The sequence below is a fragment of the Mobula hypostoma genome, chromosome 20 (genome assembly GCF_963921235.1).
Source record: "Mobula hypostoma chromosome 20, sMobHyp1.1, whole genome shotgun sequence".
Classification (NCBI taxonomy): Eukaryota; Metazoa; Chordata; class Chondrichthyes; order Myliobatiformes; family Myliobatidae; genus Mobula; species Mobula hypostoma.
In genome coordinates this window covers 59,493,569-59,510,416 of record NC_086116.1, presented here as the reverse complement: position 1 = coordinate 59,510,416, position 16,848 = coordinate 59,493,569, and the positions used below count along the sequence as shown (strand labels likewise).

Sequence of the window (16,848 nt, the reverse complement as noted above, 5' to 3'; positions counted from 1 at the left end):
GTCAGCCCTTACTTATGAACTCAGATCATATTGTGATCACTGCCTCTTAAGGGTTCCTTTACCTTAAGCTCCCTAATTGCCTCCGGCTCAGTACCTAACACCCAATCCAGTGTAGCTGATCCCCTAGCAGGCTTAATGACAAACCACTCTAAAAAGCCATCTTGAGGTCATTCAACAAACTCACTCTCTTGAGATTCATTACCAACCTGATTTTCCCGATCAACCTGCATGTTAAAATCTCCCGTGACTATCATAACATTGTCCTTTTGACATTTTTGTATTTCCTGTTGTAATCTGTAGTCCACATCCCAGCTACTGTTGGGAGGCCTGTATATAACTGCCATCAGGGTCCTTTTATCCTTCTAGTTTCTTAACTCAACCCACAGGATTCAACATCTTCCGATCCCATGTCACATCTTTCTGATGATTTGATGCTATTCTTTACCAGCAGAGCCATGCCACCCCCTCTGCCTACCTTCCTATCCCTCCAGTAGAGTGTGTAACTTTGGATATTTAGCTCCCAACTACAACCATCCTTCAGCGATGATTCAGTGATGGCCACAACATCATAATTAACAATTTATAAAAGTGCAACAAGATCATCCACCTTATTTCTTATACTCTGTGCATTGAGATATAACACTTCGAGCATTATATTTGCTATCCCTTTTGATTCTGCATTCCTAATGCACTGATACTCTCCCTGCTGACTGCAATTTTGTCCTATCATCTACCTGCCCTTCCTGACAGTCTGACTGCACAGTATCTTTGTTTTTTTACCATCCGTCCTATCCTGAGCCCCTTCACTCCGGATCCTATTCCGTTGCTAAATAAGTTTAAACCCTGCCCAACAGCTCTATCAAAACTGCCTGTGAGAATATTGGTCCCCTCGGTTTCAGGTGCAACCCATCCCTTTTGTACAGGTCATAATTCCCCCAGATGAGATCCCAATGATCTAAGAACCTGAAGCCCTGCCCCCTGCACTAACTTGTCAGCCATGCATTTATATGCCAAATCATCCTGTTTCTACCTTCACTGGTGCGAGGCACAGGTAGTAATCCATAAATTACTACCCTGGAGGTCCTGCTTCTCAGCTTTCTGTCTAGCTCTCTAAAATCTCTCTTCAGGACCTCTTTACTTTTCCATCCTTTGTCATTGGTACCAATATGTACCAAGACATATGGCTGCTCTCCCTCCCTCTCCAAAATGCTGTGGATGTGATCCAAGACATCCCTGACCCTGGCACTGGGAGGCAACATACCAGCTGAGTGTCCCGTTCATGTCCAAAAAATCTGCTGTCTGTTCCTCTGACTACTGAGTCCCCTATCACTACTGCTCCCCTCTTCTCCCTCTTTACCTTCTGCATCACAAACCCATGGTCCTATTATCCTTTTAATTATCCTATTCACCTTTGGAATGTTCCGAATGGAAATTGTTCTCAGGGATAGTCATTGTAATTTGTTACTGCAATGTACAGTACACCATGCCCATTTATAATATTATAACATTATCAAGCCAATTAGTGTTGTCTTGAATGTAGTTGAAATAATTTCAAGTAATGCTGAGACGAGATTGACAGAACACTCTTCAGTTGTATTCAAGATATGATCTTCATTTATCCTCTATTGCAGGAAGTGGACTTCTCATATAACCAGATCTCTGATGTGAAGGAGCTATCAGACCATCCGTTTCTTTCTAAACTGAATTTGAGCAGTATCCTTTACATATTTCATACACTAGGTGGATATGCTAAGAGTAATCATTTTTAAGTCATTCATTAGTTCTCTAATTACTGTTTAATTGTAGTGTTAATCGTGGAATTTACTGATGATATCAAGTTGTAAGTGAGGAATTGATGTATCAGAATAATATTTATTATCACTGACTCATATGATGTATAGTGGTGCTAGAAAGTTAATGAACCCTGTAGAACTTTCTCTATTTCTGCATATATATGACTTAAAATGTGATTAGATCTTTACCTAATAAATAGCACCAAAATCTTAAACTTGTTCATTTACAAATTTGAGAAAAAAGATTCAATATTACATGTATTTGTTGGAAAAAGCATGGGAACCTCTAGGGTAATGTCTTCGACAAAAGCTATTTGCAGTCAGGGTTCCAATCAATGAGATGAGATTGAATGTGTGGGTTGTAGAGGTGCCCAACCCTATATATATATTTTTCAAAAAGGCACACAAAGTCAGGTTACTCTTCTCAAGAAAGATGCCTCGATCAAATCAACTTTCAGAGGACCTTAAAGAAAGAATTTTTTAGATACACAGAGCTGGAAAAGGCTACAGAATCATTTCTGAAGAACTGGGCGTTCTGCAGTCTACTGTAAAAAAAAATTGTCTATGAATGGAGTAAATTCAGTACCGTCGAACTCTCCCTAGGAATTGGCATCCTGCAAAGATCAGATCAAGAGCACAATGTGCAATGCTGAAAGGGGTGAAAAAGAACCAAAGGGTAACAGCAAAAGACTGTAGAAATCTTTAGAACTTGCTAAAGTCTCTGTTCATCTGTCCACTATGAGAAAAACACTTGAACAAGAGTGCTGTTCATGGAATGACACCTCATAGGAAACCACTGCTCTCCAAAAAAAAATACATTGCTGTATGTCTCAAGTTTGCAAAAGACCACTTGGATGTTCTACAATGCTTCTGGGACAACGTTCTGTGGACAGATGAGATGTAAGTTGAACTTTTTGGCAGAAATTAATATTGCTATGTTTGGAGGAAAATAGGCACTACACACCAGCACCTAAACTTCATCCCAGCTGTGAAGCACGGTGGAAGGAACATCATGGTTGGGGGCTGCTTTGCTGCCTCAGGGCCTAGACAGCTTGCAATCGTTGAGGGAACAATGAATTCAAAATTATATCAAGACATTTTACAGGAGAATGTCAGGGTAGCAGTCTGTCACCTGAAGTTTAATAGAAGTTGGATCATGCAACAAGACAATGATCCGAAAGACAAGAGTAAATCAACAACAGAATGGTTTAAAAAGAAGAACATTCTTGTTTTGGAGTGGCTGAGTCAAAGTCCTGACCTTAATCCTATAGAAATGTTGTAGAAGGACCTGAAGCAACAGTTCATGCAAGGAACCCCACCAGCATCCCCGAGTTGAAACAGTTTTGTAAAGAGGAATGGTCTAAAATTCTTGCAAGCCGATGTGCAAAACTGATCAACAGTTACCAGAAATATTTGGTTGAAGTTAATGCTGTACGAGGGGTTACATCAGTTACTGAGAACAAAGGTTTACATACTTTTTCCAACAAATATATGTAATATTGGATTATTTTTCTCAATAAATACACGGAGAAGTGTAATTTTTTGTGTTATCTATTTAATTGGGTTCTCTTTATCTTGTTGCATGAAGAACTGGTCACATTTTAGGTCTTATTTATGCAGAAATAGAGAACATTCTATAGGATTCACAAACTTTCTAGCACCACTGTAGAATTTGTTGCTTTGTGGCAGCAGTACAAAGCAAAATCATAATGTTGTTATAAATTACAAAAATAAGTAAAAAGTGCAAAAGAAAGAATAAAGAGGTAGTGTTTGTGGGTTCATGGACTGTTCAGTGATCTGATGGTGGATGGGAAGCTGTTTGTAATTCACTGATTGTAGGTCTACAGGCTCATGTACCTCCTCACCAACGGTAGTAACAAGAGGGCAAGACCCACATAGTGGGATTGTTAGTGATGAATGCCACCTTTTTGGAGTACTACCTCTTGAAGATGTGGGGGGGGGGGATTGTACTCATGATGGAGATGTCCTTGTTTATAACTCTGTGCAGTCTCTTGCAATCCTGTGCATTGAAGCCTCTATACCAGGCTGTGATATGTGAATTTATATATGTGGTTCCTTAACGTTGTCATAACTGGAGGAGGTAGTGAGGATAAGCTCCTGCTACCTACTTAATGCTCCCAATAGTGTAAGTCTCAAATAGCCTCTGACAACCAAACACAACAGTTGGCCTTCACATGTGGCTTAGCTAATAAGCCCAATGGAACAGTTCTACTGACAGGAGAAGTGGCTGGTGCCTTAAAACCAGTCACTTTGGGCAGATGGGGCTGGTCAGCTTTGGTTGGCAGCTCATCCAGGAGAAGGAAAACTCTGATCTCAAGCCATCGCTACCTTCCAGCTATAGCCACTCATAGAGAAGGCTTCAGGAGTAAACCCTGAGGGAAAAATCTGGAACTAGAGTCCCTAAGCAGTCCAACATTGAGTTCAATAGTGACTGGCAACTCCTGTGAAGCCACTGGTGCTTCACAGGAGTTGCCAGTCTGTATCGGTCTCTGCCACTTCGTTGTATTGATCAGTTTTGTGGGGGGGGGCGGGGGCAGACCTGCTGCATGGGCAACAGCTTAAGGCTGATTTATACTTCTGCATCAACTCAACGCCATAAGTACGGCATCGCCGCGAACCCTACGCAGAGCCTACGCAGATCCCTACACTGTAGCCTGACGGGCACCTCTCCCAAAATGTAATTACACGTCGCGGCAACGCAGACCGAACAACTGTGATTGGTCTGCTTGGTAACATCACATTTCCTCCTACGCTGCAATAGCTTCCCATTGGGCGACTGAAGGCCAGGGAAGGAACTCTGGCTGCAATGCTTTCCATAAAGCTTTACAGGCCTCCAAAATTATGGAGGACACATTTCGCTTTTACGAAAAAAGACGCTTGCTTTAAACTTGTTTACTCTGAGAAAGACTACCATGACCATGAAGCCTTGTACGGGCAGATATGTGTGCATGCGCGACGTGCCCAAATTGCAGAGCGATGCAGACACACCAACGCACAAGTATAAATGCTTGCAACGCGTGTAGGTCACTTGCGTAGGTTACGGTGTCGAGTTGACGCACAAGTATTAATCAACTTTTACTCTCCATATCATACTGCCCTACCTTGTGTACAAGCTTGTATATTATGTAGACAGCTAGGACACAATATCCATGGTCAACCTCAACCAATGCAGGACTTCATTGATGTGGTTGAGTGACTATAGGAGGCAATGGAAATGGGGATAAATGGGGTTAGAAATATTTGGGTATAAGTTTCAATCACTTTCAATGAAGAGCTGGAATTAATATTAAAAAGAAAGTTGAAGCACAAAGGCTTAAAGACATATTGGAAAATGAGGGTTTTGAAGAGGCATACTGGGAGATGTGGACCTGAATGATAAAATATCAGATGATAAAGAAAACAGACCAGTATTATTACAAAAGCAAATTAAATCTTAGAATTTTGGAATACACAGCAGATTATTCAGCAGCATTGCAGAAATGACATGTTTCTTTCAATGTGTTGCAAAATCCTGCTCTATCACTTGAAAGCAGAAGATCCGAAGATACGAAGTAAGATTTACCACTGCCAGTTGTTTTTGACTTCTCTGATAAATCAGAGGCACTTGGGCAGGCCATCGTATTTTACTAGAAGTTTCAAACATAAGCAAAGCTAGTTATTGGAAGGGAAAATCTCCCTTTGCTCAAGTAAAGAACCTCCAGTCATATTTATGGAAGACTACCATTTCTCTCTGTCTGGTGTGTAAGCTGGGTCTTGCAAAGAAATTTTGGGGTGACACGCATGCATTTCCATTAGGGTAAGGGCCAAATGTGTAGGCTCACATCCATAACTACATGTGATAAATTCTCCTTTAGTCTACTTACTCCGCCCTGTGCATTCCTCAAGGATAATTTAGGAAGAAAAAAGAAACTGAACTGGCAGAATTTACTTGGACAGCAAATTTTACTTGGTAAATAAATTATTTAATATTTCTGGTGTATTCTTCCTCATGTTTAATGCACAGACAATCAAATACAGGCAATTGAAGGCTTGCAGAACTGTAAAAGTCTCACCTATCTCAACATGGCAGAAAATAGACTTTTGGAAATCAGTGGCCTGGACTACTTGCCAATTAAATTTCTTTTTCTTGTAAGTCTTGTCTTAATATAGACTTGTTTTTTCTTTCTTTCACTTTGTCTTCTTTAAAAGGATGAGGAGCAAAAGTGAAAAGAGTTGCCAATTGTTCCTGAAATTTCTGATGCTGAAGAGATTGCCTGCCAGGAACCACAGGCTAGATCCTGTAGCCTGTAAGCATAATTACTGAATAAAAGTCCCTTGTCAAACCTCTGGGGTTTGATAGGACTATATCCTCACCATTTGTCAAAATCCTTTACCTTTTCAAAACTTATCTCTTAATATTGTCCTTTAGCACTTTTATTTTTGCAGTTTCTCCCATTGTGAAGCACTTTGATCTACATTGTGTGAAAAATGCTTTATACGTTATTATTATTAATGTTTTTTTACATTTGTAGTTATCATAAATAGTTATCCATTTCTTTTTGTTTTCTCATCAAGGACAAAAATATATTTTATTAAGAATTGGGGGAGACAAACTTTAAATATTACCAATAGTTCCTTTCTTTTCTGTAATATAAGTTGGTTGCATTTTCAGTTTAGGCAGCATCAGGTTGCTGTGTTCAGAATCTAGGTGCTTCCCACATATTTTTAACTATCTGTTTCTTCAGGCAACTGGGCACCACCCACCATGAGTAAATAGTATATACTGTAGTAGATAGAAAAGAGGTTAAAAACACAAACAGAAAGTACCTTCTCTTTTGTTTCAGGAGATATGTTCTCTGTAGTCTATTTAAAAACATGGTTGAAGAGTGGTGTCTTCCACCTATTGAGATTGACTAAGCCATCATAAAGCTTTTTCACGTCTCCCACCAGCAAAATCCTGAGAGTTTCCATTGACTGAAACTTAACCAGGCCAGCCACAAAAGTAGTATAGCTGCAAAAGCAGATCAGAAACCAAATGCCTTGTATGTCTAGAATATGATGGAGCAATCTGCATTTGCTTGGATGAGTGCAATGCCAACAACTCTCAAGAAGCTTAAAAATCACACAGAACAAAGCAGCACTCTTAACAGCCTATCCATAGTATTTTTTCCAAACTTCGTGCAATCTGTACCATTACCAAAATTACATTAAACTGATGACCACTATTATCAAGAAGAGCAAGTCTAGCAGACATAGTGATTCATTTTCTCAAGGGCAATTCGAAATGGACAACATATGTTGGCCTTGCTAGTAATAGCCGTATCCCTAAATGAATATTAAAATTAATTTTCTATTCCTTGATCCAATTAAGTTTTCAACTAAGTTATTAGTTTAGACAAAAATAAACAGAGTAAGGGGAGAATTGGAGAATAAGTGGTTTCTGCACCCTTTATTTGAAATACCATTTAGAGCAGTTTAGAATCAGATTACTGTGTCTTGCCTCTGTTTCCTGATAAAGTGCATATGTGAAAATGCATAGAAATATTATGTGCTGTAGCAAACACAACTGAAACAGCGATAAATTACCAAAAGGTTTTAATTCCTTGGTGAATACGTATTTGTAAAATAAAATATTTTGGAATAAATATCAGATTCAGTGATTGATAATTTCAAAGAGAGTTCAGATGCCAATTAAAAATTATCTAGACCCACAGAATTCCTTGGCAAATTTCAGTTATGTCATTAAACCTTCTTTATATTCAAGTCTTTATTAATCTTTTAATTGGAATTTACAACATGCCAACTACTAACAGCCTCCAGAATGCTGGCATATAGCACCATATGTTCACTGCAGTGAAGGGAAGTATAACTGCTCTTTAAATAAGGAGCACTCAAAGGAGTCTGGCTATTTTGGGTCTGAGATTATGACAGACAATTCCTTGCCTTGAATATATGCCAAGTTTGCATTCCTCTTTAGGTTTAGAAGATAATATAATTAATTTCTTTTGCAATGAAACTCTAGTAAGTTTGATTTTGTGAGGGAAGCCATACTATGTTGATTGTTTTGTTTGCAGATTGTGACTTTTTTGATGTTTGTAAGAATATGGATTTTTATAACTCAGAAAATTGTCCATATAAGGAAAAGAGTCTAATCTTACATTTTTGCTTCCACTCCTTATCAATATTTCTCCCTCTGAAGCACTTACATAGTTTTTATGAAATTAGTATCTCAATAGATTTTCATATTTCCAGCTGTATATCATGTTTTTAAAACTCTCCTAATTCTTATTGTGCATATTTTAAATTTGAGCTTTCTCTTTGCAGTGTAAATCTCTAATTGAACAGTTTGTGACTGTTTACTCTGTTATAATATTGAAGTATCCTAGATTATCCCTAAATTTCCTTCAGTCAAATAATTTATCAGGTTTCTTTTGATAACTGTTAACCCTTATTTCTGGGTACTGTCCCAGTAAATCTGTGCTGCTTCTCAATGCCGTTAGTTCTTTCCCACAGTGTATGCCTCAAATCTTTACAGAATAGTCCAACTATTAGACATTCAACATTACCACCTTGCTTTCTGAATTATTGTTTTTGACACCAAATTAAAGGTTATGTTTGCCTTTCTAAGGGTTATATTTGCCTTATACTGCCTCAAGTAATGTAGCATCCATTGTCCCAAGTCTTTCAATTTAAAATCTTAACTAAATGATTCAAGTAATGATTGACTTACTAGTTCTTCATATCTTGTTTTGTTCTGTAAGAATTTAAATGATGAATTAGACTTTGCAACTTACACCCCTCAAAAATGTTTACTATATGTATATTCAGGGAATATCGAAAATTGAAAATATCTAATCTCTGAAAGGTAATTATTTTCTTTTTCCCTGAACTATAAATTTATTCACAGCAAGGTAATCAATTCATTAATGTGAAAGGACTGGCAAATATGAAACGCCTACATAAGCTTGATTTGTCGAACAATAAAATAGAAACTCTGATTGGATTGGAGGACCATGATCTGCTGGAAACTATCAATCTAGAGAACAATCAGGTAACAATCTCTGAAGAGTGAGAACGTAAGATTTACCCATTCACCCTTCAACCTAGGTTTTATTCATACGTTCTTGTATATTTTCAGCCTGCTGGTTCCTATTCAAACATTTGTGTTGGTGCTTATGGAATGAAGACATGCTTGAAAAATGGGCTTATTGTAATTAAGGTGTAGGTAGTGAGGTTCTGTGGAAGGATTTTTTTAAGCTGAAATATTTTCTTTTGTTGTCACTTACTATCACCTTCTAACAACTCCAGGTCTGCTACAGAATATGTCAGATGCAGAACAGAGTGTTCTCATAATGCTGTCTTGATACATTAACCTCACGTCCTGCAACATCAATAATTCCAATTCTGAAAGAGCACACTTCTCCGATGTGTTATTTCTATTTCCTATAATAACCATTGCTGCATTCCTATGAATGTGATTGTCAGCTGATGAGTTATTTTATGTTCATATTCCATGCTTGTTATCAACTAAAACTAGTTTCATACAAACAGATTTCATGTGGGTTCACATAACAGTTAGAGAGAGGAGGACCTTTCATTGTTTCCATCTGGGTTGGATCTAATGCATAGAAGTTATATAAAAACTATGTTATGTTTTTGTTTATAAATTCAATCATAATGCTTGCTTTGATGTACTTAAAACCTGGACTCTGGGTAAAATTGATTGCGAATTGTGATTGGTAGATTGTGCCAGTCTTGCTTTTAAAAAGGCATACAATAATAGGAGCAGGAATTAACAGTTTGACTCTTGAGCATACAGAAATTTTAAATATGTGCCACTGGAACAAATTGGCAGCACTTTAGTTCTTATTTTCATCCAAGATTGAATTTCTAGGCCACGGTCTTAGACGTAGAACAGTACAGCACAGTACAGGCCTTCGAACCGTGGTGTCGTGCCATACTTTTAACCTACTCCAAGATCAATCTAATGCTCCCACATAGCCCTCAATTTTTCTTTCATCGGAAAATCTCTTAAATGTCCCTACCATATCTTGTCTTTACCACCTGCCCTGGCAGCATGCTCCATGCACCCACCACTCTTTATATGGGGGGTGGGGAAAACTATGTCTCACATCTTATACTTTCCTCTAAACACCTTATAATAATGTCCTCTCAGATTAATCATTTCCTCCCTGGGTAAAAGGTGCTGGCTATCTACCCTATCTATGCCTCTTATCATCATATACACCTCCATCAAATCACTTCTCATTCTCCTTGCTCCAAAGAGGAAAGCCCCAACTCACTCACCCTTTTCTCATAATACATGCTCTCTAATCCATGCAGCAGCCTTGTAAATCTCCTCTATACTCTTTCTAAAGTTTCCCCATCCTTCCTATAATGAAGCAACCAGACCTGACTACAATACTCTAAGTGTGGTTTAACTGCAGTTTTATAGAGCTGTAACATTACCTCACAGCTCTTGAACTCAATCCCCAACTAATGAAGATTACACACCTTAACCACCCTATCAAGCTGTGCCACAACTTTGTGAAGGATCTATGGTCATAAATCTAAGAATCCACTGTTCCTCCACACTGCTAAGAATCTTGCCATTAACCTTGAACTCTATCTTCAAGTTCGACCTTCTCAGCCCAGCTTTGCATCCAATCAATGCATCCAATCTATGACAACTGCCTATCACCAACCTTCATGTCCCACCCTTCCACTCTCTCATCCAAATCATTTATAAAAATCAGACAATGTTCCCTCTAATTTGTAATGACTAGTGTGTGCAAAAATCTTGTGCTGTGCAATTCTTTGCCCAGTGACAACACATGCACAATAATTTCTTCAATAAAAACAGTATAAATAAGCCAGTTCTAAAATCTGCGGACAAATCATCATAAACTCCACATTGTCAGCACGGTCGGCATCAGAAACAGGAAAAGGAAATGTGATTGTGTATGATTGTGAAATGTACTTAACAGAGCAACAAAGTAGAGGGTGACAACTTTTTGTGCGCATTTTAAATTCCTTTGTGTGCATGCACACCTTGGAGGGAACATTGATCCCAGAACCACAGTTTAATTTCTGGCTAAAAAAATTCAGGGATTAAACACCACTATTCACCGACCTGCAGGCAGAAAACATTTCATCTACTTCTGTGGGCAAGCTCATTCTGAATCCACACAGCTATGGGTCTTATGAAAACCTGTATACACCACATCCACTGCTCTACCTTCACCAATTTCTTCAGTCACTACCTCAAAAATTCAATGTCTTTGATTCCCATCCCCATGCCAAACTAGCTTAAACCCTCAACAACAGCTCGAGCAAACCTGCCTGCAAGGACATTGGCCTCCCTCAAATCGATCCCTTTTGTATAGGTCACCCTTAGCTAGAAGAGATCCCAATGATCCACAAATTGGAAACCCTTCTTCCTTCACCAATTCTTCTGCCACACATTCACCTATTTAATGTTATTTTAATCCTCACTGGCACATAACACTGGCAGTAATCTGGAGATTATTACCCTTGAGGTCCTGCATTTTAGCTTCCTTCCTAGCTCCCTATATTTGCTTTTCAGGACCTCATCCCTTTTCCTAGCAATGTCATTGGTGCCAATTTGTACTACAAATGTTAGTTGCTCTTCCTCCCCTTTACCTGATCTGAAACATCCCTGACTCTGGCACCTGGGAAACAACATACCATTTGGAAGTCTCTTTCACATTCACAGAATCTCTTGCCTGTTGCCCAACTATTGAATCCTCTAACAAAGTAAATACTTTTTTTTCTAATTCACATCCAGTATTTAGTCGGAGTTAGCTGTGGTATTTAGGAACACTATCCAATTCACCTCATGGCCATCTTTAAAGCTTTTGGAAGCTTAACAGGTGGGACAGTATTTTTAACAAATTGCAAGCAATGCAAATAATTTAAAATTGTGTTGTTTAAAAATGCTATTGAATGTTGTTCTTTAGCAGTGTTGTATTGATGATGTGTTAAGATGTTTGCTGTCCAAGTTAAAATCAATAAAATAATTGGGAAGTGGACTTTTTCACGATATTGAATTTTCTTATTATTAGATCAGTGATCTGGATGAAATAATGCATCTGAGAAACCTTCAGCTTTTGAGAGGACTGAATCTACTCAAGAACCCAATACAGGTATTAGAGAAAGGTGAAGAGGGATGATGAAAGTGAGAATTAAGTAAAATGAATTTCGTTATTAATTGCATCATTTTACTTTTTAAAATATTGAATAAAGGTGTCAAATATTTTGGATTAAGAGGGCTCTGTCAGTTTAATAAAGCTTTGTGGACAGAAATTATTGTTTGTTACTTCTGTGTCTGTAGTAGGGGAATTAAGGGTTATGGGGAAAAGGCAGGAAGATGGCGATGAGTCCATGGTCAGATCAGCTGTGATCTTATTGAATGGTGGAGTAGGCTCAACAAGCCAGATGGCCGACTCCTGCTCTTATTTCTTATTGTCTTACATGTTCTTATGTACTGGACATGTGCAGCAGCATCAAATGCATTCAGGACCTTGTCTGATGTTATTTGCATGGAAGTTTGCTGGCTATTCAGGTCAGTGAAACACTGAAGCAAGTCTTTTGCTTGAGGCATACTTGTTAATAGACAGTACTCCATCTAGCCCACTGCCAGAGAGGATGACAGCTTCCATTGCATAACAAATACCTTCTTCAACTCAACAATGTTATTTAAATTTTTTGCATAATTTAAGTTTGCTCATATTTTAATTAATAAGAAATATGCTCATCTCACATGAACACATTCACTCATTTGAAATGGTGTGTTACAGAATTAAGATGCATATTTAATCGTTTTGTCTGTGTATGGCATATGTTCAACAGTTTTTAAATGCTCATCTGTGTTAAAGATTTACTGTGAATTTTAAATTATCAATGATGTATGTTTTGTTTAATTCATAGTTGTGACGTATTCATATTAACTACTGCATGTCCAAGGTGACTCACCTTTCAACTCTTGAGGCCAAACATACAAGGCTACCATAAAACATCGAGCTGAATTAGGCCAGTTGTCCCATCATATTTGCTCAGCAATCCAATGATGGCTGATTTATTTTTCCACTTGAGCCCCCAACTTTTGATACTCTGACCTATCAATCTCGGGTATAAATATACCCAATGACTTGGTCTCCACAGCCATCAATGGCACTACATTCCACAGATTCACCACCCTCTGGCTAAAAAGATTCCTCCTTATCTCTGTTTAAAAGGGATGTTCTTCTATTCTGAAGCTGTGCCCTCTGGTCTTAGACTCTCCCACTATTTCCCAGGATGAGGTAGTAAATTAGATTCAACATTGGCTTTGTAGGAGAAGCCAGAGAATGGTAGTAAAGGGTTGTATCACTGACTGGAGGCCCATATCTAGTGGTGTTAACTCTTTTATTCCTGGGATCATTCTCGTGAACCTCCTCTGGACCCTGTCTAATACCAGCAACTACTTTCTTAGATATGAGGCCCCAAACTGCACAAATTGCAGTCTGACCAATGCCTAATAAAGCTTCAGCATTACATCCTTGTTTTTATATTCTAATCCTCTTGAAATGAAAGCTAACATTGCATTTGCTGTCCTTACCACTGACTCAACCTGCAAGTTAACCCTTATGGAATCCTGCACTAGGACTCCAAAGTCCCTTTGCACCTCTGACTTTTGAATTCACTCCCCATTTAGAAAATAGCCTACATCTTTATACTTTATAACAAAGTGCATGACCATATATTTCCCTGCACTGTATTCTATCTGCCACTTTGCCTACTTTCCTAATCTGTCTAAGTCCTACTGCAGACTCCATGCTTCCTCAACAGTACTTTACGCTCCACCTTTCCTTATATCATCTACAAATTTGGCCACAAAGCGATCAGTTTGATCTTCCAGATCATTAGCATATAACGTGAAAAGTAGTGAACCCAACACCAACCCCTGCAGAACACCACTAGTCACTGGCAAACAATGACAAAAAGCCAGTCTTCTGTCCATGCTGGTATCAAATGATTAATCTTCAAGTATGAGTTTCAGCAGGCTATTTAGCCCAACTGCATCACAGCTAGATAAGTTTTTGGTTTATCTCTCAGAGTCCGTACATTTGTTTTGAATGTAGAACACTGGTCAGGATTTGGGACCTTGGTAGTTATTTTGACATGCAGTTCATAAACTGGGTGGTGGGGTGGAGATATGTCTCTACCACAGGAGGTGTAAAGCGCTCCTTCCCTCCGTTTGTCTGCAGATCGCCATTGGGCAAGGTGTGGCACCTGCTTAGCCCCCCAATCAAGGTTATGTGAAGTCATGGGAGCAGGTGGTGGATGATTGTATGAGCAGCTGGTGCATATGATGTCTTGATTACACGACCGTTAATGCCAGACAGAAATCTCTGAAGAGTATCGGTCATAGCTGGCATCACCCATCTTATAAAGGCACTGCCCAAAAGAAGGCAACAGCAAGCCACTTCTGCCGAAAAACTTACCAAGAACAATCATGGTTAAGACCATGATCACCCATGTCATATGACACGACACATAATGAAAGAATGAATTAATGAATCCATGAATAAATGATGCTGAAACCAATTGTATTCCCAATGCTATTCTGTCTGAGATCCATATTGAATTTAGTGCATAACAAGAGCCCTCATAGTATTCTAATTTTTCAGAGTAAATCTATTTCATTCCAAAAGACTTACTGGTTATTAGTTGCAATGCATCCTTGTCATATTGAATTTGAGATTTACTAAACAATCCTAACTTTTTTTAAATTACAAAGCTGTAGAATTCCTTAATTTGCCTTTACCTCTACTTTCTGCAGAATTTCAAACCAATCTTGCTGTTTCCTCTTGATTGCTCTTGTCATATTTATTTTCAGTCATGGTGGCTCTCTGTACTATCTTGCACCTCAGCTATTTTTAAGTCCTTTAATGCATTGCATTAGTTTCTTAGACATTAATGTCTAATTTCCAATTTGTATTTCAAAAGTAGAGACAAAACTGAGCAACAAAAAGGTTGCTTTAGGAAATTGAAAGATATCATGAATAGATTGATTTTAATATAGTATTTTAATTTTCAGTATTTGTGTTAATCCAGTCCTTTTTTTATTGTTTCATACCACTAGGGAAACCCAGATTATTTGTTATGGGTTCTTTTCATCATACAGAAACTGACTGAACTGGATAATAAACAAGTGAAAACATCTGATAAGGTAAATTGAGAATTGTTTGGAAAATATTTAAAAAGCCAAGTGAATTGGAAATGTGTCATCAATATTCTGGAATGCAGCATAACCATCTGTAATAAAAATGCTTCTTTGCAAAATTCTAGCCATCGGTTCTCCATCCTGTATATATTCAAATATGTTGTAGTTTTAAATAGTTCTCAGTTTTTTTCCTTTGCTTTCAGCTTGCTTTTCCTGGGGATGTCCTGATTTAATGTAAGGTTTTGAAGGTTAACCTTATAGAACAGTTAACTCAGAATATTGTAGGAAATGACCACTTTTTAAAACATTTTGCCAGCAAAATTGGGCCACAATTACTGATACCCCGCCCTCCATTCAAGCTTTTTGTTGAATTTAAAACATGGTCATTAACTAGATAACCAGATTTCTCCAAAAATGCAGAAGATCAGGGTCTGAATCCTTATGGTTATTGTCAGAGTCTTCATTTTTTCCCCTTATGTTTTGTATTTAAAAAATTACTTCTGGTCAAACAGTACAAATAACTATTGGCATATTAATGGAACTGATTGAATGCCTTATATTTTTTAAGACGCTTGTTAGGCTATTGTCAATTAAGTGTGTTTATTGTCAATATGACCAGTCTTTAATTAATTTGGTGAAGTTTAGCACACTAAGTACTGTGCTTAATTTAATTTGGGTTTTATTGTATAATGTCCAAATTCTTTCAAGATGCTTTGATTCAGTGTGTCTGGAATTCTTCTGAAACAGTTTCTATGAAACTGTATAATTCAGTGGCGACTATGTTAGCTGTTATATTAGAATGACCAGAGGCTAAGAATTAAAGCATTTTGCAAGAATTATAACAGAGCTTGATGATTGCAGTACTGTAAAAAAATGATGTATATATACCTTGATAATAAATTGAGTGCGCAAAAATTTGCACATATTTAATTAAGTTTGTGATTTATTCCTGTCTTAACTATTTTCTAAGGCATTTTGACTTGCTGTTTCACTTCTTACATAAAACCAACGAATTCAAATGGGTGTGGAATTAGACAGCTTTATTGAAACCAAGAAGTCAGCAGCTGAAATGTCTCAAAATGTTCAGGGAAAGATTTCATGTGTTGTTGAAGATTGAGATTCCACATGTAGAGAGGTTGTAGAATGCTGCAAGAAACATAAGGTTGTTTGAGTCAGTGATTTTAACTTTATACGTATTGACAAGGACTCCCATACTGTAAAAAGACTAATTGGGATAGTGTTTGTCAAATGTATTTTAGAAAGTTTTCTTAATCTTAAGAAGTCCCAACAAGAGGGTGTTCGATACTTGATCTGCCAATAGGGAATAAGACGGACAGGTGACAGAAGTTTGTATAGGGGAACACTTTGCATCTGTTGATCATAATGTCATAAATTTTAAAGTAAATATGGGAAAAAATAGGTCTGGTCCACAGGTTGAGATTCTTAACATTGATAGTATCAGAGAGGATCTGGCAATTGTGCATTGGGACAGGCTGTTTTCTAGTAAAGGTGTGGGTGGGAGGCCCTCAAAAGTGAAATTTTGAGTACAAAGCTTGTATATGCCTGTCAAAATAAAAGGTAAAGATAACAGTTTAGGGAACCTTGGGTTTCAAGAGATAAGAAAAAATGGAAGTTCATAGCAAGTATTAGCAGGTAGGAGCAATTGAGGTACTTACGAAGTATGAAGGATCAGATGGTAATCCATGTGTGGTGCCAAAAATTATGAGTATTTGGATAGACATGGACTGATTAGGGATCGTCTACATGGCTTTGTGCATGGTAGGTGGTGTCTAACCAATCTTAATAAGTTTTTTGAGGAAGTTACCA

General features: G+C 37.9%; 1 protein-coding gene across 1 annotated transcript in view; it reads left to right on the top strand.

Annotated features, from left to right (window-relative positions):
• lrguk (leucine-rich repeats and guanylate kinase domain containing) overlaps window positions 1-16,848 on the top strand; it is a 161,749-nt gene that overhangs the window by 19,415 nt on the left and 125,486 nt on the right. Inside the window, exons 5-9 of the mRNA XM_063072199.1 lie at window positions 1,632-1,713; window positions 5,818-5,942; window positions 8,701-8,844; window positions 11,879-11,959; window positions 14,941-15,027. Of these exons, the coding sequence (XP_062928269.1) occupies window positions 1,632-1,713; window positions 5,818-5,942; window positions 8,701-8,844; window positions 11,879-11,959; window positions 14,941-15,027 (519 nt within the window). The remainder of the gene's footprint in view (window positions 1-1,631; window positions 1,714-5,817; window positions 5,943-8,700; window positions 8,845-11,878; window positions 11,960-14,940; window positions 15,028-16,848) is intronic.